The sequence below is a fragment of the Cenococcum geophilum genome (assembly GCF_001692895.1).
Source record: "Cenococcum geophilum 1.58 unplaced genomic scaffold K441scaffold_66, whole genome shotgun sequence".
Lineage (NCBI taxonomy): Eukaryota > Fungi > Ascomycota > Dothideomycetes > Gloniales > Gloniaceae > Cenococcum > Cenococcum geophilum.
Window position 1 is genome coordinate 779,689 of NW_027137624.1, and position 27,537 is coordinate 807,225.

Genomic DNA, 27,537 nt, shown 5'->3' on the forward strand with positions numbered 1-27,537 from the left:
AGAAATTCAATCTGCAAGCCTGTCATCTCAACTGACCCTTGAAGCGTTACTACCACAGTAATATTCGTACTGTAAGGTTTACTTCACCGTACGAGCCCTCTGTACGGAAACACAGTTGTGTCCGGCAGGGGCATGAATATCTCTCCAGACTTTGTCACACTTCAGAACCCTCAAGAGCGTGCTGGCTAGGGAGTCTTTCATAGGTAAGCGTGGGAAGTCAGAGGATGTCTTGTCTCGCCTTAACCTTCGGTGGGGTTGTCCATTCGCTAGCGCCTCGCCTCAAGGGGTGACACCTACCTACCTTCCGTGTTCGATACCCAGTCCAGTAGCCTCACTCGCTGGCTTCAAAATACCTGCAATTTATCTATCGAAATTCACAATCTCGGTGGCGGCCTCTACGAGCTGCGCGATGCGCCGGTACTCATGTCAATGGGCATCGTCCAAAGGACCTTGGCAGCCTCATGTTTGAAGTCTGGAGGCTCATCTTCATGCACCACCCTGCGCGGCGGCAAGTACATGGGCTTTATTGGAACGACGTTCCTAAGACCCTAGGCCCATGGAAGGTTCCAATAGCCTCGTTATCCCCTTGGTAAAATGGGTCCTATGGTTATCGATAAAAACCAGCCAATAGAATCAATAGGATCAAGGCTCGGTGATCATATGGTGTCCGCGCACGGTCCAGCTATCGTAGAACCCTACCAAGAGAAGGCATAGGATCAATTGCTGAAACATTAGGACACCCGCTCCCTAGCCACATGTGATGATGGAAACAAGGCCATGGGATCGCCGAAAAACTTCCAAGAGGAGCGCCGCTGCGACCTGTCCCATGAAACCTTTCTCGCAGCGCAGATCCTCGATGTTTCATGGCTTCATGTCAGTCGTGGTAGCGCGGCGGGATCCAGACTGAAAACAGTTATGACCGCCCCGCGTGGTATCTGCACCCTCAGATTTAGGCCACACGGACAAATCAGTGGCCATGCTGGACTGAATTGGCATTTCCTTGTATATATGCTTCCATTCCCCTCTCAGTCCAAGTTGAGGCCGCACAGTCTAAGTACTAAGTCCATTCCTTTTCCTCTAGTCCTTGTCGCTCTTTCCGGGGCAAATCTTGGCCCTGCGTGATACATCTTCTGGGAAGACATTGAAATCATGGGCTATGGTAAAGCAGCTCCATTTCCATCTTATACAACATTGCTGTGGAAGCCGGGCTGATTGTTTTAGGTGGTTATATAACACTTGTTAATGGCTCGCCATACGATTGGACCCTGACGGGCCAACATTCTTACCAAATGAGTACTTGGAATTGGCCGACGATTAATGCAGGTATGAATCCCAAATTTGAACGACCAGGTCGAAGGCAAGATATTTATTATTCGAAAGGCAAATCAAACAAAGTCTATGTTGAATGGGGCACAAGAGGCTCCATAGGTGATGATGCGGGAGAAGCGTACTACCAACTTTCCGGCACTTCCAACACTTTCGAAATACAAGCCAAATACGCTTCGAAATTCCACCTCTATGTCACGCTCAACGGCATGGCAACTGAAACGAACGCAAAAGGAGCTGTAATAGATGAAGGGTTCAGACACAACGCTGCAGTGAACTGGATATTATCAGCCGACGAAAGCGGCGCCTTCTGGTCTAACAGTGCACCTCCTGTTGACTGGATGCAACAAAGTTTAGGTTCGTTAGGGAATCGAACCCTCAAACATATCTGCATGCCAGGTTCCCACGATGCGGGGATGAGCTCGTATAGTCCAGGAACAATCGGAGCGAATTTTGAAAATACCCAGGCCCAGTACCTTAACATATATAATCAATTACTGCTAGGATCGCGATATTTTGACTTGAGGCCGGTGGTCTCGGACGGAGTATTTGTCTCTGGGCATTATTCCGAACTTGATGGCCTGTGGGTAGGGGGAAACGGCGAGCCGATGTCCGATATCATCGCTCAAATAAATCAGTACGTTCATCTGTCCTCTAACTTAGCCAGACGGTTGAGCTAATTTTCCATCTTAGATTCACATCTCAATATCATGAATTGATCATTATCAATCTCAGTCACACGTTGGATACGGATAACAATTATGTAGACCTCAGCCAAGCTCAGTGGAACCAACTTTTTACCCAACTTCAAGGCCTCAATGGTCGCATTCTTAATGCCAATGCAGGCAACAGCGACTTTTCGAACAAAGTCTTGAATGATTTTATCTCGAACGGACCGGCTGTTCTCATCATCGCTCAACTTCCGAGTGGTATCTCACTCGGGAATTTTGCCAACCAAGGAATCTTCAGCCAGACCAACTTCCCCGTTTTTGACTCATACTCGAACTCCAACAGTGCTGCAACAATGGAAGCCGATCAACTCCAGAAGCTTGCCAGCAATCGCAACGTGGTGGCAGATTCAGGTTCCCGGAAGGACACATTTCACCTCCTTTCATGGACCCTCACCCAGCAAGCCGAGGATGTGCTGAATCCGGACCGGGCCATCATGAATCTGGCCGTCACAGTCTATGACGATCTTTTCAGCAAGGCCTACAATGCCTTCACGCCGCAGTCCTTCCCGAACGTGCTTTATATGGACGCATACGGGATTCGCGATAAAAGCGTTGTCATTCCGTTCGACAAGCCTGCGTCTGTTCCGACTTATCCTGATGTGTATGCTTTGGCCATGGCGGTTAACAATGGGATTGCAGCGAGGAATAGCTATGTAACGTCTGGGACCTGACAAGTAATGTAATGTTAGAATATAATAATAGTATTCATTATTTGAAGTGGATTGCAAGCCACGTTCTACGGAACGCCAATTCGTGCAAGAAACGTAGGACAATCGTCATAAATGAGATAATCAGCAAGGGGGGCCCGGCATGATGATGCCTCCACAGAGCCAGACCTAGATATTTCATTCCAACAGAGATGGAGGTATTCGAAACCAGTTAATTTAGACTTGGAAGGCCCCAGCTGTTGACGGACAATTCAGAATGAGAACTCTGCTGCATTAAACGTGGCTCCGGAGCCTCTATATATACATCAAGAAGTCGTCGTCAGCTTCGTCAGATCTATGACGTATCTAGTTAATTAATCAGTTAGAGCTTTAAACGTCAGTCGTTTGATCAAGGACTGATGCGACTTCTAAAGTTTCATAGGTCGACACCCCACCCAAGCTGCTCAGTATTGACTGAGCTGATGGATAGAAAGTAGAAAGTAGAACAAAAAGCCAATATAGCCAATTTGGTGTTAAGTTAAAGGAATCCTCCATATAGTTACCTTGCCCAAAAAATGTCAAATTGAATCAAATTAGATCCCTGGTACCGACGAGGTTTGGTTGTCGAACGAACGCCTCGTGCTTTTGACGCGGCAGAGCCTTCGTCAAGCCGTCTACATTCATGCTAGAGGCAGGCGTCCAATTGACCTTGATCCTTCCTTCTTGAGCTTCTTGGCGAAGCTAGTGTTGATGTATATCAACGTGCCGAAGCTTGGTATAAAGCTGTGGCCCGTTCTTTATTAGAAGTCGAATCGTCTGCAGACCGTCGTGGTAGATCGTCTGATCCTCCATCATTAATAATTAAATATCCTTAAAGAAGCGCTTCCACAGCATATCGCCTTATCAAGTGGGTTTAAGAAGCCGGAACGAGATATGGGGATGCAACACGACGATGCATTTACTGCGATTTTGACCAGCGTGAAGAGACGTTCGAGAGTGATGATTTTGGGCAGGCTGTACATGAACGAGTTGTTTCTCCTCTAGAAGAGGATTTACGGGATTTCTGCGGCAGCAAAATGCCAACCCCCCTTCAGTTACCGGGCTTGTAGCCTTAAAAACTTGAGGTTGAATAATGGCAGTTATTCACAGTACCAGAGGTAATGAAAATGATAACGAGAGGCAGATCCTGTGAAGCAACTACCTTGGCGGTTGCATCATGGTTAGCATGAATAATGTTCAGGCATCTTCTCCGCTTCATCCTAGCGTGCATGCTATGAGTGCCTGTGGAACTTTCGAGAGTGGTTGGAGTTTTTGAGTACACTTTCGTAGGTTGTGACATCCCCTATCTAATCATCTCGATGCACAATGACTCAGTAGTTCAGAGCGGAGGTTTGTGCTAGTGTCTTGGTACGGTTTTGTTCCCGATGCATCTATCTACCGATTGGCGCATCTCCCCGTCAATGCTCCAATGCGAGGCAACTAGAGAAGGGTTGTAGAGCGACAAGAGCATCTTTGAAAGATGGGTGAGTGTCACTCGAGACGTATGGATTAGCCTTGTCCCCTGCAATAATTGTGCGGTGGAAGGATGTTGACAAGCTTGGCCCTCGTGCAATCATGGGACTGAAAAGTGGTGCCGATTCCACTCGTGTAGCACACATGGGAAGTGGAGACCTCATCCTACTGGCGGAGACACGGTTAACATCCTCCTTGCATTGATTTTAGAGTCATCAATGCAGGGGCTAGCCTGTCTGTTGACTTGTCTGTTGGCTGGTTTTTCATGGTTGTTGGTGTTTCTTTCCGTTTGGTGGGTCTGAAACTGCCTGGGTATGCAGCGTTACGGCACGACATCCTGGCAAATTCTGTCGGCCGGAATTTGAGGCTATATATTGTCCTAATTGGCGCTGCCAATTGGACCGGTCTTTTTGGTGCCAGTTAGCGGTCAACAAGTTTAGATGTTTGTTACTCCACGGAACTCGTATTTTCTACAAGGCCGGAGACTTGGCGCTTTGGTTTCACGAGCTAAAAATCGACATTGCAACCCGAGAGGGATAGAGTAAGGGAGAATTAAGCCGTCAAGATGTTGATGTCGTTGCCCAGCAACGACAAGCCGCCAGCAATTGGGACTTATACACAGAGTGACAGATAGCTCCTTAAAACGTTGTTTCGTATCCTATTCTTATCGATAAGCTCAAGCCATTGAATCGTTGGGATCTTGGGGCTGTAATAAGAAATATAAAGCTTTAACAAATATACGTATTTTAATACCTATACCCAATCCTTGGTAGAGGTTCATTCGAGATAGGCGTTCCAGAAAGGCACGACTAGAAGGTATAGTGGTTAATTAATTGATAATCGAATTAATCAATATTATCTGCGAAGATTCTGCGCAGCTCTGATTCTGGTTTCGCACGGACCACCTGCAGCAGAACGTCAACGTTGCATGGGAGAAGTACATGTTCTTCCTCGGCCTTGTCCTGCGTTCAATGCGTTATAGTTAGAGCGCGTGACGCGTTCGATAATTTATGTTTCGATGACATGCAGGATTAAAGCATTGGCATGCTATTTATACACCTCCTTACCAGATGGAGGTCTAACTAGGGGAAAATCGTTCCTTATCGGGTATGGCATTTCCGTTGGCGAGAATCTCAGGCATCGCGCCACTCAACTTGGCCTACGTTCGATCGTGCACGTCATGAGGATGCCGCATAGCGATCCCGTCATTGTTTAGGACTCCTTGCCGCCATCGTGGGTTGACAACTGCAGACTTCGCTTCGGTGAAAGTGTTTACGAACTGCTTCACAGTATCACAGCTTTGTGCATGACTAGCTTCACCACACCCCCCCCCCCAATTTTTCCAGATTTGGTACACATTCGTTTCGCTTGATTGGCACCAACTGTACATAGCAATCGGAGCGAACGCCTTTGCCTGTTCGCGTTCGGCCTTCCCCTACAGTATCGTAATGTTTCCACCCATGCAATATTGCCGATATTCGTTCTGGTTTTAATTTAATTTTCCTGGGCAACTAAGGGGCCGTTCAGTTGCAAATTAATCTGGAGGCCCCAGAATATAGCCGCTCTGAAGCTTAAAGGGTGCGTTCGGTTGCAGCTCCAGATTGAATATGGAGGCTTCAGAACCGGGTTGACCCGGAGCTCCTCAGATCGGCAACCGCGTCAAATTCGCACGCTTTACCATATATAGTAGTTGAACCGAAGCCCTTGGCGTCAGATCAATCTGGAGTTTTTTTTTCAGATCAGTCGTCCAGTCGAATCTGGAGCCCTGCTCGTGTACAGGGTTGTGTACGGCCAGCTTCACCCCCCCCTTTTAGCGAGCGCTGTGAGATTTCAAATTCGGTACTCGCATCCAATCTCGCTCAATTGCCACCAGCTGTACATAGTAATTGTAGCGAACGGCTGTGGCTGCACGCAAGGACCTTTTTGGTTGCCCTGGAGAATTATTCTTGTTGGCTAGGAGAATTAAATCAAAACAATTTAGAACTTGCCTGACGTACGCTTCTCTTTCTCCCTTTTTTGCCTACGCCTCCGCCAAAACGCAAATTCAACGCAGTCTCTGCAACTGCTGCTGAAATTTAGCAATATTGTATGGGTGGAACCTTACGATATTGATAAAGATCACGTCACTGCGGAAGAAGGCCGATCGCTAGAAGTAAAGTTGTTGCAGCCAAGCATACGGCTTCGCTACAATTACTATGTACAGCTGGTGGCAATTGAGCGAGATTGGATGCGAGTACCGAATTTGAAATCTCACAGCGCTCGCTAAAGGGGGGGTGAAGCTGATTGCCTGCCATGCCCTTACGACGTCGCTAATTTTGAGCCTCATCTGAGGCCTTCTAGAACGATTAACCGAACATTCGGCTTTATTTCAGATTGAGTACGACTATCAGATTAAGCGCCACTAATTATAATTGACACCGGTGAAAGCACGGATTAACGTTAGATTGAAAAATCTCCAGATTGCAACCGAACACGCCCTCAAAAATTAGATCAATCTGGAGCTCTCGCATCCGCGCCCGATTGACGACTTTTGGTGATATGACGACTCTACCCAACCCGATCGCGATGCTGCTATTGCAACTGCATGTCCTCTATGATGTCATAATCTTAACTTTTGTGCGTAGAAAACGTCGATTGAGCGGAGGGCGCCGATCGAGGAGACTCCATTACTACACCATACACCTCTGATACCACTTGATCGCTCGGATCGCTAGGATAGCTCGGATCGCTGGATTGCTCACTAAAATTAATCACTCATTGTGCGACGTCAAATTCTGAGAGCCTCATCTGGAGCCTCACCGAACGATCAACTTAGTCACAGATTCAACTGAGCGATGGTAGTACATGCAACTAATTACAAACTAGTCAACACTAAAAGAAGAATATTCTCTTGCATAGAGCAACAGCTGTTCGCTACGATTACTATGTATAGTTGGTGGCGATCGAGCTGGCGAATTTGAATCTCGCCAGAGCGGGGGTGAAGCTGGTCATGCACGAAGTTATACCTCATTTTCAATCTCTAGGCGCTCAATCCGTCTTTGTTGCATGAACGAGGCTAATTCTAGCCACTAACTAGTCGAGTTTTGCTTCCATGCCGCCGCCGTTTCGTCGATGCGATTGAGCGGAACTTCCACGCTCAATCGTATCTTGCCACTGGCACGTATTTCATCTTTTCTCTTCAAAAGACGTTCCGAGTATCTGTTTTAAGAATTTCAAAGCAGGGTTGGATCTCCTTTCCGTGGTCGCTATTCCTATTCTGGCCACGGGATGTCACTCAGGTCCATACTTCCGAAGCGCATGGATTGGTGCTGTTGATAGGACAAGGCTAGGCTGTCTGGAATGCCTGGCCCAACTGCGAAGTCTGTCTATCTAAGCGCTTCGTTAATCGAGGCACACTTTTTAAGCTTGAATCCCCTCACGTCTACGTTCATTCGTCTTCAATTCTCTTTCATGCCCTTGTAGGCTTGTCATTCGCTTTTTACGAATACATAATCGTCTTGCTGCGGGAGATTAGCTTCTTCACGCTTCAAAGTCACTCGCTATACGCTACATAAAAATTTCAGAAATAATCGTCTCTATCTTAAGTAATATAATTAGGAGCCAGTCAACCGATGCATTTCCCAACCGTTTTCACCGCTGTGGCGGTCGTTTTCCCTTCCATTGTTGCCGCCCATGGCGAGCCAGGACCAAAGATATTCGGACGCCGAACTGTTGCGGAATTGAAGGCAAGGAGCGTATTCGGGAATAACTATGCTAGAGCTATTGGCCCCGAGCTCGACCATGCACATCCGCCAGTTGTTAAGCGTGAAGAGAAGGAAAAGCGTCAGAATACGAATGGGCAGTGTGGTGCTGGTTTTGGGTCTTGCGCTGCAGGAGTCTGCTGCTCTCAAGGGGTATGATGCACGAAGAATCATATATCTATCCGACATAGTGCTGATATTCTTGTAGGGCTGGTGTGGTACTACAGTAGATTACTGTTATTCTCCCGGCTGCCAATATCAATATGGCCCTGGTTGTCCTGAGAATCAAACACCGGCTGGCACAAACACCTCTACTGTCGCGCGTCCTGCCCTTGGATCGGTGGCCTACGGAGGAGCTGGTATTTATGATTGTGTTGTATGTAAATAAGCCTCTATGTCATAAAAAGTAGGACTAACAAAGCGCGCAAAAGACCCCAGGTACAGTAGCCTTAACATTTGACGATGGCCCTTATATCTACACCTCCCAGGTCCTAGATGTCTTAGCCAGCCACGGTGCAAGGGCGACCTTTTTCATTACCGGAAACAACTTAGGGAAAGGCGAGATTGATGTTGCCGCCAACGGGTACATTCCTATTGTCCAACGGATGCACACCGACGGCCATCAGATTGCCAGCCACACATGGACCCATCTGGACCTGAGCGCTATCTCTTCCGTGGACCGCAAGAACCAGATGTGGAAGAACGAGATGGCTCTGCGCAACATCCTTGGCTTCTTCCCAACCTACATGCGCCCGCCTTACTCGAGCTGCACGGCAGAGTCGGGCTGCGAGTCGGACCTGGAGAGCTTGGGCTACCACATTGCCTATTTCGATGTTGACACTGACGACTATGGGCAAGACTCAACGACACTGATCCAGAATTCGAAGGACTGGTTCACAGGCAACATCACTGCTGGAGGCGCCACAGCCGCTAGCTCAGACTGGCTGGTCATCGGCCATGACATCCACTACCAGACAGCCTATAACCTGACCGACTACATGCTGTCAACGCTGACCACACTTGGCTACAAGGCCGTCACGTTAGGGGAGTGCCTTGGCGATCCATCCACGAACTGGTACCGCACAGCCAGCGGTGCGAGTACAAGCGCGGCGTCGTCCAGGGTGAGCAAAACTTCCAGTAGTGTAAAGTCATCTTCCACCAGTACGGTCAAGTCGTCGGCCACCAGCACAGCCAAAACGACTTTCACTAGTTTCAAGCCTTCGTCTACTCCTAAAACGTCAACTTTTTCCGTCAAATCGTCGTCCATTTCTTCAGTCAAAGCGTCGTCTACTTCCTTTATCAAAGTCTCGTCATCTTCTAATACCTCACTCAAGCCCTCCGCCTCTTCCGTCGCCTCGTCCGCGGCCTCCTCGACCACTCCCGCCACTGTCGTCTCCACTGATGCTACATGTGGTGGCACGAGCGGCTTCACGTGCCTGAACTCCGGCTTCGGGAACTGTTGCTCTGTTAATGGATGGTGGTAAGTGCTCCCTTCCCCTCCCCCATTTTACCATTTTATTTTCTGTTGGGAAGAATTGGCTAATGCGGTTGGTTGCAGTGGTTCGACGACGGCGTATTGCGCCACTAGCAGCGGGTGCCAGGCTGCGTTTGGGACGTGCAGTTAGAGGTCGGGTGGGGGCTGGACTGGTTTCTTTGTCGGGTGGAAGCGAAGGGGGTAGAGGGTATTGGTTTGGGTTTTGGACGGCTGGATATCTGACGTGTTGAAGATGGGTTTGGTAATGCTTGCATGGGCGGCTGGGTATTGGTAAATTCCAATGCGGTGTATGTAAAGAAGTGTGGTGCGCCGTAAGGGAATGCAAAAAGTTCTCAGAATTTGTTGAGTTCGGTTGTGAGAGATTACTGCTCTTGCGCTGAAGAGTGCTGGTGGATACGGGACTGCATATATGTTGTGCTGACTATGGAGGTGCTCGAAGTTGGCGGATATGCGTTGGAGGCTTTGGTGGTGTTCGGAACTGTTCCTTAATGTACCGTTTGTTACTTACCTGTCACAAGAGAAAAGCATAAGGTATAAATTATTCAAAACATAGATAAAGGATACAGCCCAAAAATCTAAAGAGCTATGCTCGCTATGCTTGATGATACATGAAGTGCAAAAGCACCGAGCGGACAGTTAAAGGTTCTTCGAAGACTACTTCAACATGCTCATAAGCCCTAACCCAGCACCACTCAACACCACCAAACCCATTCTCTGCCATTACTTCCACAGCTTGGATAAACTCATTTGCTTGTCGTCATGCTTGTTTAGTACCTTTGCGGTCGCAAGATCGAAGTCCTCCTGTGTGACGTGCACCCTCCTCTCCCTCAATGCGTACATGCCTGCTTCCGTGCATACACCCTTGAGCTCTGCACCGGAACAGCCGTTCATCTTCTCCGCGATTTTTGTGAGATTGATGCCACGCGTCAGATTCATGCTGCGCGAATGGATCCTCAAAATATCGGCGCGGGCCTCAACAGTTGGTGGCGGGAACTCAATCTTCCTATCAATACGGCCCGGTCGGAGCAATGCAGGATCCAGAATGTCGAGTCGGTTGGTGGCCATGATGATCTTGATGTTCTTGGTTGGCTCGAAGCCGTCAAGCTGGTTGAGCAGTTCTAACATGGTCCGTTGCACCTCAGAGTCACCACCCGAGCTTCCTTCTACTCGACTCGATCCGATGCTGTCGATTTCATCCATGAAGATGATACTCGGCGCATGCTCTCGGGCCATCACGAACAGCTCTCGCACCATTCGGCTGCCTTCACCGATGTATTTCTGTACCAGTTCGCTTCCGCTGACTCGGATGAATTTGCAGTCTGCGTGGTGAGCCACTGCTCGAGCTAGTAGCGTCTTCCCCGTTCCAGGAGGGCCATAGAGTAGGACACCCTTCGGTTGTGCGATACCGAGCGACTCGAACAGCTCTGGATGTTGGAGACCGAGCTCGATGACTTCCTTGATTTCTTTGATCTGCTGGTCTAGGCCGCCAATCATGTCGTATGTGCTGTCGGGTACTTTCTCAACCATCATGAGGGACACGAGCGGGTCGACTGACGATGGTAGCATCTTCTCGAGCTTGTAGGAATCACTCAGAAGTGTGACTCGCTTGCCGACGGTGAGTTTGCTAATGTCCACATTTTCCGATATGTCGACGACTGCGAATCAGGTGTCAGAGGCATGTTCGGACTTATGAGTGTATCTCAAGCCTACCATATTTCCCTTCAGGATGTACTTTTACCAGTACTTTTTTGGTACCCATAACCTTCACCACTTCTCCGACGTATGACCCAGGCTGTTGTAGTAGGCCGAGTTCTTCTCGTAGCAGCCGCACTCGCGAGTTGTAGTCGTTTCGTTGGGCTTCTAATCTTCGAAGTACAGCTTGACCTTGAATGATTTCGAGCTTCATGCTCTCGATCTTGTTATGGAAGAAAGTGTCGAGCGCCATAGTGGTGGTGGGAGAAGGGATGACGGGAGGGTGACGAGGGTTTGTTCAGAGCTGAAGATATAGCCGCTTGAGCTAAGATGAAAAGAAGATTCCAGTGATAGAGACGGCGATGGTAGGGAGTGATAAACGCGATGTTCGGGACAGCTTCAGGCGGTTATGGTGATGAATCTTTGGTATTGAGCTCGCACGATTTCGGTTAACGGATCGCCAAGCTCCAAATCGAACCGGGGTGATTTTGTTTTTCCGGCTATCGCCAAGTCAGGTTTCGCAGTCACTGGTCAGGTTCCACGTGGGCAGGTTCGTCTCTCAGAAGCTCCAGGACTGCCCTATTGTCATCACCTGCGATCCTGGTGTTGAAAATAGCCCCACCCCCCTCGATAGAGACGATCTGCTATCTTGCCTGGTATGCACCGCTTTGCTCACCTCCTCCCTCACTGCTGCCGCCCAAACCTTGGCTCAGGTCCAAGTCAACAATAAACATCCTAATAAGCAGCTGGCTACGTAGCCAGGCGCACATCAAGGACCAACCCGGTTACCCTTTGTCGTCATGCTCGAGGACGAACGACCTACAACTGCGGGGGGTAAAGGGCTGTCCCCGCATGATTCAAGAAGAAGCTCCGCGGCGTCTGGCGTCAATACGGGTCCAAGCACTCAGTACGCAAGCATCATCTCAGCAGCAGACACAATCCGGAGAAGATCGCAAACTGTACAACCGCTTACTGGGGGTTATGGTCAGAGGCACTACACTTACCGCTACATATATTGTCTACTAACACGCTCGAATTAGGCTCGATAGCCTCCTCGACGCATAGCCGTCACGGCGTTGCCTCCCCGGAACGACAAGCCCCCAAGCCTCCCAAGAAACCTGCTGTGGGAAGAAGAACTACATCTTCACATGTTCCTCACAAAGGTCAGGAATTCTCTGTCGACGACGCCCAGGATGAGGTGGATGAGGATCTGGCGCCACCAGCACCAAGACCTACGAAAGCTCCCCAATTGAGAAGGCAGCCGTCAACTTTGCGGCGGAAGCAGGCCGCTCAAGCCCCAGCGCTTGCCACGGTCGAGTCACAAGAAAGCGAAGATGCTACAGAGGAAGAGGGTGCCGGCGCGCCGACGGATCCAGACGCCAATCCTAGTTCATCTGGAGAGGAAGGCACGCTACAAGCTGATGAAGAGGAGGTCGGTGATGAGGAGGGCATCGATGATGACGGAGATCTCAGTGACGCCGAGAGCTTCACGCTGAAGGATCGTCAAGAAGCAATCAATGTGACCCACCCATTTGGCATCAGGATCTGGAAACCGGCGCTTTACAAGAAAGACAGGTCCGTACAGAGGAATGCTGAAGGAGACATACACTCTACGCCCGGTTTATACGTCAGCAATTGGCTGCTGCTATTCAACTTCGCTTGGTCCGTTATCTTCGGTTGGTGGCTAGCTCTTATCACGGGTCTAGGGGGTCTGATATGCTTTTTATTTGGCTTCTTTGACAGCTGCATGGAATACTCGACGGTTTTGTTCCATCTAGCCGGCTACCTCTTCTACCCTTTCGGTAAATACGTCAAACTTATGCAAGATGAAGCGTATGCAGAGGAGGACGAAGGCGAAGGCAGGAGCATCAGCGAGTATGAACAATGGCAAAGCGGAGATATTGAAGAGGGAAGACTCTTCTTTGGTCCGACCACTTCTCTTATTGGCCGACGAAGGAACAGTATGGATTCCACAGATGAAACCCAAAGCCTGCTTGGGAGAACTGGACGGGGTAATTTGCCGCAGAGCGAGACTGCAAGGACTAAAAGACGACTCTTTGGGCGAGGAAAATGGAATGTTGGTAGAGTTATCTTCTTCGTGTTCTTCTACGGTCTTTTAACACCTTCACTCTTCATCGTCTCCACCATCTGCTGGCTTTTTGTGTTCACCATTCCCATGGGCAAGGTTACGCTTCTGCTATTTGATCACCTCCGAAGGCATCCCCTCGCACTCTCCTTCCATTCGGACAGCACAGATTCGCGCCGGCCTGGAGACCCGTCTTCGTCAATTCTATTATGTACCTACCGTGCTGTCGGCACTAAGTACTGGAAATATACCATTGATGGAACCAACATCTTCCTCATCAACCTCTTGGGCTTAGTTGCGTTCGTCATATTCGATTACTGGGTTCTCGATGTTAGACTAGGCCTTAAGATTGGGCTGACCAACCAGTTCTTTGTGTTCTCGCTGGCGTTGTTATCGATTATTCCGCTTGCGTATTTCATTGGTCAAGCCGTGGCATCAATCTCTGCTCAGTCATCTATGGGAGTAGGTGCCACTATCAACGCTTTCTTCTCCACAGTTGTTGAGGTCTTTTTGTATTGCGTAGCCTTGAACCAGGGCAAAGCGGCGTTGGTTGAGGGGAGTGTCATTGGAAGTATCTTTGCTGGTATCCTCTTCCTTCCAGGTTTATCCATGTGCTTTGGTGCCCTCAAACGAAAGACCCAGCGCTTCAATGTTAAGTCAGCTGGTGTCACTTCGACCATGTTGCTATTCGCTGTTATCGGCGCCTTTGGCCCGACATTGTTCTACCAGATATATGGCAGTGTAAGTCTAAAGCTTTCAATATAATGTCACCTACTAATGATCTTTTAGCACGAATTGAACTGCCGTCAATGCGTTCACCACAATGCGCAACCACTAGAACGTGATTGCAGACGGTGCTACTATTCACAGATTCCTGCTGTTCATGATCGCTTCTATGTCGAAGCCGTCCGACCATATATTTGGTTCGCAGCGCTTATGCTCTTTCTGTCATATGTCATAGGTTTACTGTTTACCCTGAGGACTCATGCCGCTGTCATTTGGACCAGTGATTTGGACGAGAAGAAAGTAGATAAAGTGGATATGAGTACAAGTTATCTTAGTGGAAGCGGACAACTTGACCAGCCTGGAACTCTTAACCGCCAAGCAACAAACCATTCCATTGGCGGACTTCTTCGATCCGATATTCGAGAAAGCCAGCTCTACAAACGCATCTTAGGACAATCATTTAAACAAGTCGGACTAGGCCCCAACGGAGAAGTACCTGAAGAGAGGCAGCAGTCTATCGGAAGCACGGATGGTCATACTCCGCACGTAGTACCACCGAAAGATGCAGACGATGATAGAAGTCACGGTACCCTCCACCTCTATGGACTTTCCGATGAGCAGAACCAAAGCATAGTTCGACATGTGGCTGAGATGGCTGCTACAGCTGCAGCAGTCGCTGCTCGTGACGCTACAAAGGCTCCTCGCAAAGCTTCTCAGCTTGCACATACGCCCGCAAAACATCATGTTGAAAGACCACCAGTCCAGAGAAGTGGAACATTTGTGGAGGGGCTAGAAGAGGCCGTGCCTGGCCAAGCTCCTGGAGGCCATGACGCGCCGAATTGGAGTCGGACGAAGAGTGCAGTCATCCTTCTTACAGCAACGGTGGCATACGCGATTATTGCAGAGATACTCGTCAGTACGGTTGATGTAGTTCTGGAGAACGTGGATATTGATGAGAAGTTTTTGGGCATTACCCTCTTTGCGCTTGTCCCCAACACTACGGAATTCTTGGTGAGTAAAATCCAATAAATGTTTGCATTTTATTATACTAAGAACATGCTGACGTATTGAATCTGACTAGAATGCGATATCTTTCGCTATGAATGGTAATATTGCATTATCGATGGAAATTGGCTCGGCATATGCCTTGCAAGTTTGTCTGCTTCAGATTCCTTGTCTTGTTCTTTTCAGTGCCATACACGGACATTATATTGATGCGACTCAGATTATAAACCACACCTTTAGTAAGTGGCTACTCTTTCTCAGTTTTCACTTCTCCGCTACTTGATTGCACACTTTCAGTGCTGACTAGATCTGCAGCCCTGATATTCCCGCAGTGGGATATGGTAACGGTCATTCTATGCGTGTTCCTTCTCTCGTATATGTATGGCGAGGGCAAAAGCAATTACTTCAAGGGATCGATCCTTATTCTGTCGTACCTAGTTGTCGTTGTGGGCTTTTACTACTCCAGCTTTAATGATTTTGATAGAATGGGTGTCAATCGCTTCGATACACTAGCGGTTGGTGGACTCGTACAGCAGGAGTTTCAGTCAATGTCCTTCAAAACGATTGGTAGAGCCGCCAACGGAAGAGCGTTTTAAGTAGGCACTAAGATATAGAGCAAAGGGAGAGGGAAGACTTCGTTCCCTAGTAGCAGATCCCTATCAATACAACATTAATGGCATTGTTTCGATTTGGTGGGTAATGGCGTTCGACTAGTTCGCCTGAGTGTCTCTAGTCGAGGGAAATGTGTGCATGTTGGAAAGGGAAGAGGCATAGTGTGGGAGATTCAGTTCAGGGTGTATTTGCTTTTCTTTTCACCTCATTCCACTTAATTTCTTCTTCTACTCATGTATATCCTATCAGATCACCAAATAGGCATGGCACGGAATATGTATGAGAGGCTCTATGAGGAAGAATCTATGGAGCTCGATCGGCCCATGCGCGTCGCCGAGCTAAAGAAACTGCCCGCCTATCGTAGATAGGGAATTCTGGAGGTAGTCATCCTGATTAGGGTATAATTCGACGACGCGTCATTAGAAAAAGTAGCCAGGCGCTGTGATTCTTTGTCTGCGACGTGGTCTTCTGGAACGTTAGTTGGGACAACGACGCGCCTGTGGCGAACCAGCGCGGTATTTTCTGCGTCCGGGACGCCTGAATCTATCCGGAGAATAACGGGAATTTGAGGCAGTGCAAAAAGCGAAAGCGACCTGACGTGCAACGAGACATGCCGGGTTTCAGTTGATGACAAAGGGAGCAGCGCCTGGTGCAATACAGGCACTGACGAGCACTTACAAGCACTCTCTAACAGGCTTTTACCGAGTCCCCAGCTTTTAATCCCACATTTCCCTCCGACGATGCCGCCGCCGCCAACGACAGCCTGAGCAGCTGCACTATCGAAAGGCTGGCTGACAGCTATCGACTGCCACTTCTGTCATCGCGACGCCCAGCTAAGCACTTCATCCCAAACAATGCTCGTACTGCTTGCTCACCACCATTAATGGCCTCAGCTCGTCGCATGACACCCTTCATATTACTCGATATCCCCGGCTGGACAATATTTTCTCTTCGAGCTTGTTCAGATCGCCTCTATCATCATGGCGCTTCTAATTTCAAAATGGCTGGTCTTGTCTTCAATTCTTGCAATGGCGACTGCCCAAATCCAGCCCTCCAACACCTCGAGCTATCTACCCTCCACCGGTTCGTTCGAGTTGTTGGCCTCAAAATTGATGTCGAGCATGGCGGAGGTAGTCCCTTTGACGTATAGGGCAGCAAGTGGTTCTGTGGTACATATACAGTTGATTAGCATCACAAATAAGTAAAAACTAACTTTGAATTAAGCCTACTCCAGGTATAACAGGAACGCTCTTCCTTGCCACTCCTAATACCATTTCAAACCTCACTTCCACGAACATAGCCTATATCAGTTGCGACCCTTCCGACTATCCCGGAAACATCAATGCGCTAGCTGTGCTTCAGCGAGCAGTCGGCTTAAACGCCGCTGCTGGCCTTCTCTACAGCAAAACCTCGTCATACTGCAATTACACTGCAACAGCCGAAAATTTTCATGAATTTCTCTTGTATTCTATGAACAGTGCGGACAATTCAAATAAGCTCCTCAACGGTCTAGTCAAAACACCAAACTCACAGATATACCTTGCAACTATCTCGCACAACACCACGGATTCGACGGGTTCAAATAGCTCGGCTTCGAACTCAAATAACAGTACTAATAGCAATCCCCTTGGCCCTTCTCCGTCCACGGCTGTAGCCATGATTATTCTGTATAGCATTACGGGCATCATCACGGCTCTTTTCCTTGTTATCATCGTCACAGGAGCAGTTCGAGCACACCGTCATCCAGACAGATATGGCCCGCGAGATGTTCTTGGCCGGCCTCGACAGAGCAGAGCAAGAGGTCTCGCACGAGCGATGTTAGACACGCTTCCCATTGTTAAATTCGGCGAGCGGGAACCACCAAAGCCGACAGATGTGGAGTTGGGTTCAAGTTCTGAAGCAACTGCTTCTGGTACAGAGGACGTTGCTGGCGGGGGAGATCCCCCTAATCAAGAGCACTCCGACGCACAGCCGGCTGGTGCGCCACGCGAAAGTGTCAGCGATCATATTGGCATTGCCCCCGCCGAGCCTTTGGCTACAGCGGCAACAAGTACTCTCGGTAGCTCTTCGCCTGATGAAGGTCTCGTTTGCTCGATTTGCGCGGACGATTTTGAGAAGGGCCAGAATATCCGCGTCTTACCCTGCAACCACAAGTTTCACCCCGCCTGTATTGATCCCTGGCTATTGAATGTCTCGGGCACATGTCCATTATGGTAAGTTGAGCTCCCTCAGTCCACATTAAGCTGCCTTTTCATTTATTCTAACCTGGCATCTCAACGTTGTTCAATTGTTTTCCTTAACCCTTTCAACTTTTTTTAATTCTGAATCACTGACACCGCCTTAGCCGCATTGATCTCCGTCCGACCACCTCCCACTCATCAACCAACGAGGACGCCGACAATGATGACCGCGACTCCCTCGCCCCGCCACTCGAACTCGCGGAACCAGAATCGTCCTATCGTCGTCGCAGCGCCCTTCGTGACATTCTCAGTTTCCGAAACAGGCCGAACGCGACGACCGAGGAGTGGCTCGTGGCACTACGTCGGCTGAGAGATCAGCGGCCGCAGAGCAGCGATATGGCTGCAATGGGAAACAGCACAAGCGGAGAGGAACCAGTGGATCCAGGGCGGAGGAAGAGGGTCAGCACCATACTGCAGGATGTGTTCAACATCCGAACGAAGCGGACTGGCATAGAGGGTGAAAACGCCCATGCTAGAAGCTCTGCCGTACCTAGCAGTGCGAATGGTGCAGGCGGGAGCGGTTCCGGCATAGAAAGGGGGAATCACGAGGATAGAGCTGCGGATGACGAGAATGACGACCGCTCCGAGGAGCAGGCCCCCAGGACCCGCGATCCGTCCCCGGGCCCAACGCGGTAATCTTACTCAGCATCTCCGCATGATTATGTTTTCGGTACCATCTTATTTTCAGTGGGGCTCGGCGCTGGCGTTTAAAGGCTTGCGGGGATGATTGAATCGGCTGGTTCAGGCATCCACACGTCCGGGTCAGCGCGGAGCGGGTCTGCTTTTCGCTCATTCAGGGTTTTTATGAAAGATTTCGCAAGCGAAATGGCTGGTTACTTCGGGATATTACGGGCAAGAGCTCAAGGATGTATATGTTGAGATATGTATTGATGGTGTGGAGTACGAAATAAACCGTGTATGGATTCGAGCATTCGGGTTGTAGAAATAAAGCATGTTTTGAGGTGTGTGGAAATATTTTGATGCAATTTTGCTGGGTGCTGATTTGGCGAGCGGACATTTCTACCGTTGCGGGTGTGCTGGGATCCTGGGTCTTGCGGGGTTACGCTTTTTGGAGGTTCTCCGAGGTACCAGCGAAATAGGAAAAACATTTATTGCACGAAAAACTTCTTACGCAATAGACGCCGAATAAGCAGAATATCAATAGTATATCCACAGGTATTATAATCTATAGCGCCTAGAAAGCTATCCCTTCGGCTGGTGTATTTCGTTCTACTGTTACCGATAAGAGCTGGCCAATGGAATCAATAGGATCAAGGCTCCGTGATCATACGATTACTTCTGATTCTGGTGTTCGCGCACGGTTCACATCTCGAAGGACGTCACCAGCGGAAGGGATAGGCCTTCTACCTTATCCCTTAACCCGTCGAGGCGCAACGCCAAGCTGGCTCGTGCATGAACACCGGTATCAGATGTACAGTTCTCATCACAAAGGTTCGAATAAGGGCCTCCTATTGGCTAATCCTTATCGATATCGTTGCGCCAGAATCGACGGGTTAAGGGATAATCCTACTATTATCTTAGGCCGCTGCTAGTCGCACACCCCCTAATTACTGCGCGCACACCCCCAATTACTGCTCGCACACCCCCCCGAAACAGGCTTAGATCCTTCCACTTCAAGTTAGAATATCACGTGTGTTTGACTTGTTTACACCCAAATCGCGAAAATCAAAGTGTTAAAATATAATATCTTTAAGATTGTCCTAAGTTGACTAGTAGGACTATAGAGTGCTCTGCGAGGCGCTGTAAGAACTAGATTGGGTGCTACTGTCTCTATTTAAACGTCTGTAGATTGCCTCTATAGGCATACCCGCGCCCGCGCCCGCGCCCGCGCCCGCACCTGCGCCTACACCTGCACTTATACCCACGCCTACCCGCGGGTAGTGCAGCTAGTATTTCGCTCGAATACTAAGAGCTCCCGCTAAGTAGAGTTATTAATGCGATTTGTAGAGCCAGTAGTAGGGCCAGCCAGCCGCGCGACCGCGACCGCGATGACGCTCTATAATTGCAGGCTCTTAGTATGGGCGCGTGGTGTTGTTTTCGCGATTTGGGTGTAAACAAGTTAAACACACGTGATATTCTAACTTGAAGTGGAAGGATCTAAGCCTGTTTCGGGGGGGGTGTGCGAGCAGTAATTGGGGGTGTGCGCGCAGTAATTAGGGGGTGTGCGACTAGCAGCGGCCTTATCTTAAAGACCCCCACCCGTATCCCTTGCAACGTCAGGGTCCTCAAAGTAAGTGGTCCGTGCGCTAACGCCGTTTTCAAACCAGCGCGTGTATCTGTAGAATCCAATCATTAATCACACCACCACCATGCCCCCCAATCGCGCTAGAATTGATATAGACCTTGTTTAAAAGACTTAATATAACGCCTCCCTAAATAAGACCGCGAAAATAGCTCCTCCAAAGCCCTAGCCGTTGCCCAAATTCAATCTCTCTATATTAACAATCAGGACCACCATATTTCTGAGTATGGGCATCGAATTCTGCTAATCTAATTGGTTGGTCCTTATCGATAACCTGAAGGCCCATTTTGACGTCGCAAGGGATAGAGCCTTCTAAAAGCTAGAATATAGAGGAATTAAATACACCTACTAGTTTGCGCACTCTACTATGGTAAGAAAACGTAAACCTTCTTAATTTTCCTCCTTTTTCATTTGCCGCAAAAGTGTATTAAAAACTAGCCACATGCCGCCCAACCCCCCTGCAACGCACCGACAATGTACAATACTTACGCCGGATACCATCATCGGGAAAATATTCGCAGGATGAGATTCAAGTTGACTTTGGTGTTCGCGTTTCGCGTAATTGACATGCAATTTGACCAACTCGACACGCAATTAACCAACTTAACACGCAATTAACTAACTTAACACGCAATTTGACTAACTCAACACGCAGTTAACCTACTTAACATGCAATTTAACCAACTTAACGCGCAGTTAACCTACTTAACATGCAATTTAACTAACTTAACACGCAGTTAACCTACTTAATATATAATTTAACTAACTCAACACGTAGTTAACCTACTTAATATATAATTTAACTAACTTAATACGCAGTTAACCTACTTAATATGCAATTTAACTAACTTAACACGCAGTTGACCTACTTAACATGCAATTTAACTAACTCAACACGCAGTTGACCTACTTAACATGTAATTTAACTAACTCAATACGCAGTTAACCTACTTAATATATTTAAAAGTTAAATAACACGCAGTTAACCTACTTAACAACTTTAAAAGCTAACTNTATATTCCTTGACATGCAATTAAGGTAAAGTTATATNCTAATTACGCAAATGAATTTTTACACAGTTTTATTACTTAGAGGCTCTGCACAAGGCTCTACACGAAGCTCTACACGAAGCTCTGCGTACAGAGGCTCTGCACGAAGCTCTGCGTACAGAGGCTCTGCACGAAGCTCTGCACGAAGCTCTGCACGAAGCTCTGCACGAGGCTCTGCGCGAAGCTCTGCGTACAGAGGCTCTACACGAAGCTCTGCATCGGGTCCCGCTATATTCCCGATAGCCTCTCCTATGTAGCCACCTTATTTTTTTTTACCATCCATCCTTCCTTACATCCTCCCTACCTAGGGAGGCACCAGAACGGCAGCTAGCAGAGGACCGTCGCCAGAACTAGACGACCGTTACCAGAACCAGACGACCTCGCCGTCGCCAGAACTAGAACACCGTTACCAGAACCAGACGACCGTCGCCAGAACGAGACGACCGTCGCCAGAACCAGACGACCATCGCTAGAACTAGACGACCGTTACCAGAGCCAGACGACCGTCGCCGTCGCCAGACGACCGTTACCAGAACCACACGACCGTCGCCAGAACCAGACGATCGTCGCTAGAACCAGCACGACCGTTACCAGAACTAGACGACCGTCGCCAGAACCAGACGACCGTCGCCAGAGCCAGACGACAACGACTAGCCAGCGAACCACTATAAACGATTCAATCGATCGATCGAATCAAGGCAGCACAGACAGGTAGGCACAAACAGGGAGATGCTGACGGGTAGGCAGATGCTAACAGGTAGGCAGATGCAGACTGGTAATCAGATACAGACAGGCAAGCAGATGCAGACAGGTAAGTAAATGCTGACGGGTAGGCAGATATAGATAGGTAGGCAGATGTAAATAGGTAGGCGATGTAGACAGGTAGGCGATGCAGACAGGTAGGCAATGCAGATAGGTAGGCGATGTAGATAGGTAGGCAATGTAAACAGGTAGGCGATGTAGATAGGTAGGCGATGCAGATAGGTAGGCGATGTAGACAGGTAGGCAATGCAGATAGGTAGGCAATGCAGACAGGTAGGCAAATGTAGACAGGTAGGCGATGTAGGTAGGTAGGTAGATAGGTAGGTAGGTAAGTCAATAGGTAGATTAGGTAGAAGAGAACCATTGCTATATTATATTAAATTATCTAAAAAATATTTATTTTGCTAGCCTTATAAATAGCCTTAAAGTAGCTTTTATTTATTTAAAATATGCTATTAGTATAAAAGAGGTAAATATAATTGTGGTTGCCAAATACGCAGATTGCTGGCAGGTTTCGCGCAGACTGCGCGCAGGCTGCGTGTTAAAAAAAACACGACATAGGCTAGTCGGTCGAGTTGCCAAATGCCCTCAACTGCGCGCCAATTGCGTCAACCACCAACCATTGAGGCCATTGGTAGGGTACCATATTTTGCCGATGATAGTAAAGACATTAACGACTCTGCTAGAACTTAACGTCGCTATATTAAGTAGAGCCGTTCTAAACCCTAGTGAGTGTAATTAGGATTAGACTTACCTCTCTTATATATTTAGGTGTAATCCGCAGCCTATATATAAGTGGATTAACGGGTCGGCGCGCGGGTCTATATCACCACTATGACGTAGTTAAATTAATTCAAGCGATATTGCGATTAAAATAGTAATATGATAGTTTCAATTTGGCCTGCTTAAAATATATATAAGCTCGTTGTTGATTTTATTATAAATTGATCAAATATCACCTGTATGTGGCTCGCTCCGTGGGGCTCGCTTCCCGGTTAGCTACGTTATCTGCTCACTTGTTCGAACAATTGCGTCACCGCCCAAACTCTGAAAGCCACGCTGAGAGACCTACTCAACCGTATAGCTCAGGCTCTCCTTCCCTCGTTGCAGAAATGCACTTTCGGAGTGGAAAAAATCCCCTTCTCCCTTGGCAAAGGTCTAGAAAGGCTGCATACGAGGCTGCTAGCGCGATAGGCAACAGTTATGAACCTGCAACTTGGCTGAGACGCTGACGCCTCTTGCTTTAATGCAAAAGCCGGAAGATGAACCCTTCAGACCTGAGTTGAAGTCGGCCAGTAATATTGTAGAGTCAAAGGATAATTCAATAGCTTCGTCTGCAGAAGCAGAAAACTTAAGCCCAAAAGATCTTTGGGAGGAAGCCTATTTTATGCTTCGGAACAATAAGGACAAGAAGCTTATTGAAGCTTATGATACGTTTTTGCAAAACCAACGGTCCTCGCAGGACTCTATTCAGCCAGGTACGTTTACACAGGATTAGTCTGAGTTCCGCCTTTCAAACTAGGGCATCTACTAGCCGATTAAGTACTACTACTTTAAGATAGTTAATCTTATACTCCTTTTGTACTTAGCCGCCACGGCGGCTTTAGTTTCAGCATTCTTAGGGCCTTATCCAATTTCTCTAGCCCCACCTAATCTTAATACGCATTAAACTAATAGCGTAATTGCCTCTATAGAGAATTTCGGAAATAAAGCATCTACCGAAATACCGGCAATACCTATCGAAGGTAGGGAACGGGAACTACAGCTCGAAAAACTCGTTGAGGTCAATCGTCAAACCGTAGACGAAGCCCGTCTCAAGCTCACCACGGGTGAAAAGAAATACATTGTTAAAGAGCAAGTCGACAAAATTATTTCTGCAATCATTGCTGCCAAAGAATTCATCACTACTGCAGCTAGTTTAGAACCACACGCCGCACTCGCATGGGCCGGAGTTTCAGTCCTACTCCCAGTAAGCCTAGCCAACAATTATACCATTCTAACTTTACCTACTAAACGGGCTCTATAGTTACTTTTAAATCCAGTTGCACAGGACATTGCCGCTATTGATGGTCTTCAATACATTTCCGATCTCCTCCTCCGGTTTAGGGTCATGGAGATCACTTATAGAGAGCGAAATGTACATGCATATCCAATATCGGCGCAAAGGTATTTTCCTATAATCCTTTATTATTAATAGAAGCTAACACATCCCATACTAGTGAAACTAAAGTGCAACGTCTTAGCAAAGTCGAATTTGAAACCAAGACCGTAAAGCTATACTCTCAAATACTAGAATATCAAATTCGACTCGCCTACCAACGCTCACGCCATACACTATCCCGCTACTTTAGAGATGTTGTGCTCGCTAATGATTGGAAAGCTATGCTCGCAGAGGTGAAGGTTTTTGAGCAAAGTATTATTAAAGACCTGCGTGAGATTGATGGTTATACGATGAAGGTGATTGACGAAAAAACGTCAGAATCGCTGGGTTTGCAAATTAGATTACGAGCCAAAATTGAAGTAAGGCACCACCTTCTCAACCCTTTACTATACTATACTCATTATATTCACAGTCTATTAAGCAGAGCCAGAGCCTTGCTGAACAGGAAAGATATCTGGATAAGCTGTCTCGCGCTGAAGGTGCCGCGTTCAATTCCGGAAGGCCTGAGCGTGAGCGACGATGTCTACCGAATACGCGGACTAGTACCCTCAACTTGATTTACGAGTGGAGCGCCGATCCTTACGGTAAACACATCTTCTGGCTCAGCGGAATGGCAGGGACAGGCAAGTCTACTATTGCTCGCAGCGTGGTTTTCAATATCAATACTGCCAATAATATTGATCAATATTGTTACTAATCAATATTAGCGAGTATTGGCGAGTATTGGCGATATTTGTAATATTTGCAGATCTTCTTGGCACCCCATCAAATTTTGGCCTTGCTAGTTATAACGTAGTTGATCACCAAACCGTGAAGATCACCGAACCGTAAGCGCATTTCTTGGCGTTGTGAACACTACATAGAACTCTTTGAATTATGCCACCACTAGCTAATTTTAAATAATAACTACATTGTTTAAGGTTTCTTTGAGTGTAGGATAAGTCCTCCTGTTATGTTCTGGTGATCCACAAGCGCTGTAGTGGCGAATAGCCGAGGTTAAAGCCTTTGGTGTTGTATTACTACTTCTACTTGCAGCTGCTTATATAGGGTCCTAAAGACGTTCTAATAGCTTAATACCCTTACTAACTGTAAGAGTCTCTCTTTGGGTGATATATTTGACCTTAATATTGCGCTTTTTGACTTACTTGGCGTTATTAGCTTGTAATCCTTTGATTTGCTTGCTTAAGATAGAAACTCTCTATAAAGCTATCTTGGCTGTTTTAACTAATTTAACCATCCTCTTAATTATAGGTAAGGTAGATCGCCGCTTAAGCTGATGCTGTTATAGTTTAATTACTGTCTGCTGCTTCTTAACTTATCGTACTGTTTTAGGGGTATTTAATACTAAATTATCTGAGGAAGATAGGAGAACCGGTAGAGGTGTTGAAAGGTTAAATTTACCTAGTTTAGCAAGAACCTCCTCTGGATTAAATAGACAAATGCCTGTAGCTCTAAAGGCACTTTTAATATTATTATTGCTAAGGGCTACTAGTCGAAGCTTTGCGTAGATATAAAGAAAGTTGTTATTTATAATATAATTCTAACTATTACGGATTAAGTCCTAAACACTATTACGGAAGCGTCTTTTTATAGAGCTAAATACTATAACGTCTAAAGGCTAAAGAATATGCGAGAAATGGCTGGGTAGCCATAGCGGAATAATATTGTGCTCCCTAGCATAGCGTTTAAAAGGTTTAGTGTAATAACTATTATATCCATCTATAATAAGCAGCCGTTTCGCTTCTGTTGTATTTCTGGTATTTGGTTTAAATATATCTTTAAGCTATATAAGACCTAGCTAATTATTTGTCCAGCCTGTCTTACTAATAGCAACTGTTTAATCCTCTAGAACGTATGAATCTGTATTAAACCAGATATTTTAAAATACTTTGCCTTTATAGATAACCATAGTAGGAATAGGGCGTTTAGCTGAATTAATACACTTAATTACTATAACCCAGTTACGATCGCTAGGCTAGATATGGTACCTTATGCCATTACAAGCGGTAACAACTTTGGTAGATCCAATGTCGCCTTTTTAAAAGCCAATCTCGTCTATATTATAGATATTGTCATTCTAGATTCCGTGCTTATTCGCTACATTCTTTAGCAGCCTAAAATGCTCTTGGATCACCTCAGGATCCTCCTATTTTGCTTACTGGTAATTATACTTCTTTAATTATGCAATTTGCACCTCCGGAGTACGCTTAATATACCGCTGGAACCACTTCTTGCCTACTGGCTTTTTATTCTTTGATAGCAGTATTATATTAGCGGTGTCCTCTACCATCCACTTATAAGGTGGAAAACCATAAGAGGTAAGATTGAGAATCCATTCTGTTATTAAGGCTTCTTTGTTATAATTAAGATTGCGGCCGTTTGCGAGGGTGTCTACTCGACATGCGCGTCCATTCATGCGATATTTGAGGGTATTATAGTTCACGCGATAAATGCGCGACGCCTGGTAGGCATTGGGAATTTGGCCGTTTTGTAACGCGTTAATAGCCAAAAGGAGTCTCCCTTCCCTTTCTTGAGCAGTATTAAGGCGTTTTGGAGGCATGGCGTTGATGCAGAGAGAGAGTATTGAATGTTTGGTGATGGCTTGGCATGCGCTTACGGTTTGGTGTTCTTCACGGTTCGGTGATTAACTACGTTATACCCTCTTCCTAGTATGCAGCTTTTAGCGTTTTATCTAGATCGTGCTAATAGACTACTAGAGCAAACATAGAGACGTATGTACGGCTGTACAGCGCTGGCGCTGCGACGTGGTGGTCTCTGCTGGGAGGGTGAGCCCTAGCGGAGGCCTACGAGCACTATTACGTCTTTTTATATAAGTCTAGTATACTTAACCCACGGCATCTAAACTGGCGTTACCCCTTTCTCCCTTCTGTATGGTATACAACTATATATACGGTAAAACCTATACGGTATAGTGCTGTGACTAAACGTATACGGCGTAACCAAACGTATATTGTCACGGAACCCTACCGCAGGAGCCTCCATAGGAGAGCCCCGTGCTCTCGCGTACACCTCGCGTACAGCTTATGTCAGCTACGCGTAGGTATATCACCTCCTTACGCCCTCGACCCTTACGATTGATCGCGCAACGTCTTGTAGACTCCTTGAATACATACGCTCTATAGCTACTGCCCCCGTTCCGTGACACATATAGACTAAATGTATATAGCTGCGACCTAGCGTATACGGCACGGCGGCTAAACACATACGTATATGCCTTAGGAAGTCTATAATAAGCCTCTTATTCCCTACCTTACCTAATAGCCTAGACTTACCTATACGGTATTTTATCTTCCTCTATATCTTTAGCTATAAATATATATAGGGGACCTAGGTTAAGGCCCTAGGATAAACTACCTAGTTCTATATTTATCCCGCTAGCTCTTTTAGGGTAAAAATTATACTATAAGTAGAAGGACTTAGGCGTATATATATATATATATATATATATATAGGGCAATTAGGGGAGTAA

At 47.2% G+C, this 27,537-nt stretch overlaps 6 protein-coding genes across 6 annotated transcripts; 5 read left to right on the forward strand and 1 right to left on the reverse strand.

The window, feature by feature from the left end:
• Positions 1 to 938: 938 nt before the first annotated feature.
• Positions 939 to 2,772, forward strand: K441DRAFT_708784 (PLC-like phosphodiesterase). The gene is made up of 4 exons (XM_067653802.1): positions 939 to 1,159; positions 1,222 to 1,323; positions 1,381 to 1,963; positions 2,020 to 2,772. Exons 1-4 carry the CDS (start codon positions 1,150 to 1,152, stop codon positions 2,726 to 2,728), a joined length of 1,404 nt encoding a protein of 467 aa, XP_067498081.1. The 5' UTR covers positions 939 to 1,149; the 3' UTR covers positions 2,729 to 2,772.
• Positions 2,773 to 7,827: 5,055 nt separating this feature from the next.
• On the forward strand, positions 7,828 to 9,779 carry K441DRAFT_708785 (carbohydrate esterase family 4 protein; the record flags this gene model as incomplete). The annotated part of the gene is made up of 4 exons (XM_067653803.1): positions 7,828 to 8,109; positions 8,165 to 8,332; positions 8,388 to 9,436; positions 9,515 to 9,779. The coding sequence occupies 4 exons, from the start codon at positions 7,828 to 7,830 to the stop codon at positions 9,579 to 9,581; spliced, it is 1,566 nt and encodes a 521-aa protein (XP_067498082.1). The 3' UTR covers positions 9,582 to 9,779.
• A 60-nt stretch (positions 9,780 to 9,839) lies between these two features.
• On the reverse strand, positions 9,840 to 11,575 carry K441DRAFT_646567 (26S proteasome subunit P45). Its single transcript, XM_067646824.1, has 2 exons — positions 11,162 to 11,575; positions 9,840 to 11,106 (listed from the first exon to the last, which is right to left on the reverse strand). The coding sequence occupies exons 1-2, from the start codon at positions 11,394 to 11,396 to the stop codon at positions 10,172 to 10,174; spliced, it is 1,170 nt and encodes a 389-aa protein (XP_067498083.1). The 5' UTR covers positions 11,397 to 11,575; the 3' UTR covers positions 9,840 to 10,171.
• Positions 11,576 to 11,943: 368 nt separating this feature from the next.
• On the forward strand, positions 11,944 to 15,556 carry K441DRAFT_681792 (calcium permease family membrane transporter-like protein; the record flags this gene model as incomplete). Its single annotated transcript, XM_067651510.1, has 5 exons — positions 11,944 to 12,127; positions 12,184 to 13,970; positions 14,019 to 14,966; positions 15,037 to 15,199; positions 15,276 to 15,556. 5 exons carry the CDS (start codon positions 11,944 to 11,946, stop codon positions 15,554 to 15,556), a joined length of 3,363 nt encoding a protein of 1,120 aa, XP_067498084.1.
• Positions 15,557 to 16,166: 610 nt separating this feature from the next.
• K441DRAFT_668987 (uncharacterized protein) lies at positions 16,167 to 18,552 on the forward strand. The gene is made up of 3 exons (XM_067650085.1): positions 16,167 to 16,741; positions 16,797 to 17,785; positions 17,917 to 18,552. The coding sequence occupies exons 1-3, from the start codon at positions 16,553 to 16,555 to the stop codon at positions 18,446 to 18,448; spliced, it is 1,710 nt and encodes a 569-aa protein (XP_067498085.1). The 5' UTR covers positions 16,167 to 16,552; the 3' UTR covers positions 18,449 to 18,552.
• A 4,406-nt stretch (positions 18,553 to 22,958) lies between these two features.
• Positions 22,959 to 24,927, forward strand: K441DRAFT_668990 (uncharacterized protein). Its single transcript, XM_067650086.1, has 5 exons — positions 22,959 to 23,364; positions 23,581 to 23,855; positions 23,913 to 24,052; positions 24,106 to 24,406; positions 24,460 to 24,927. Exons 1-5 carry the CDS (start codon positions 23,133 to 23,135, stop codon positions 24,742 to 24,744), a joined length of 1,233 nt encoding a protein of 410 aa, XP_067498086.1. The 5' UTR covers positions 22,959 to 23,132; the 3' UTR covers positions 24,745 to 24,927.
• Positions 24,928 to 27,537: the final 2,610 nt, after the last annotated feature.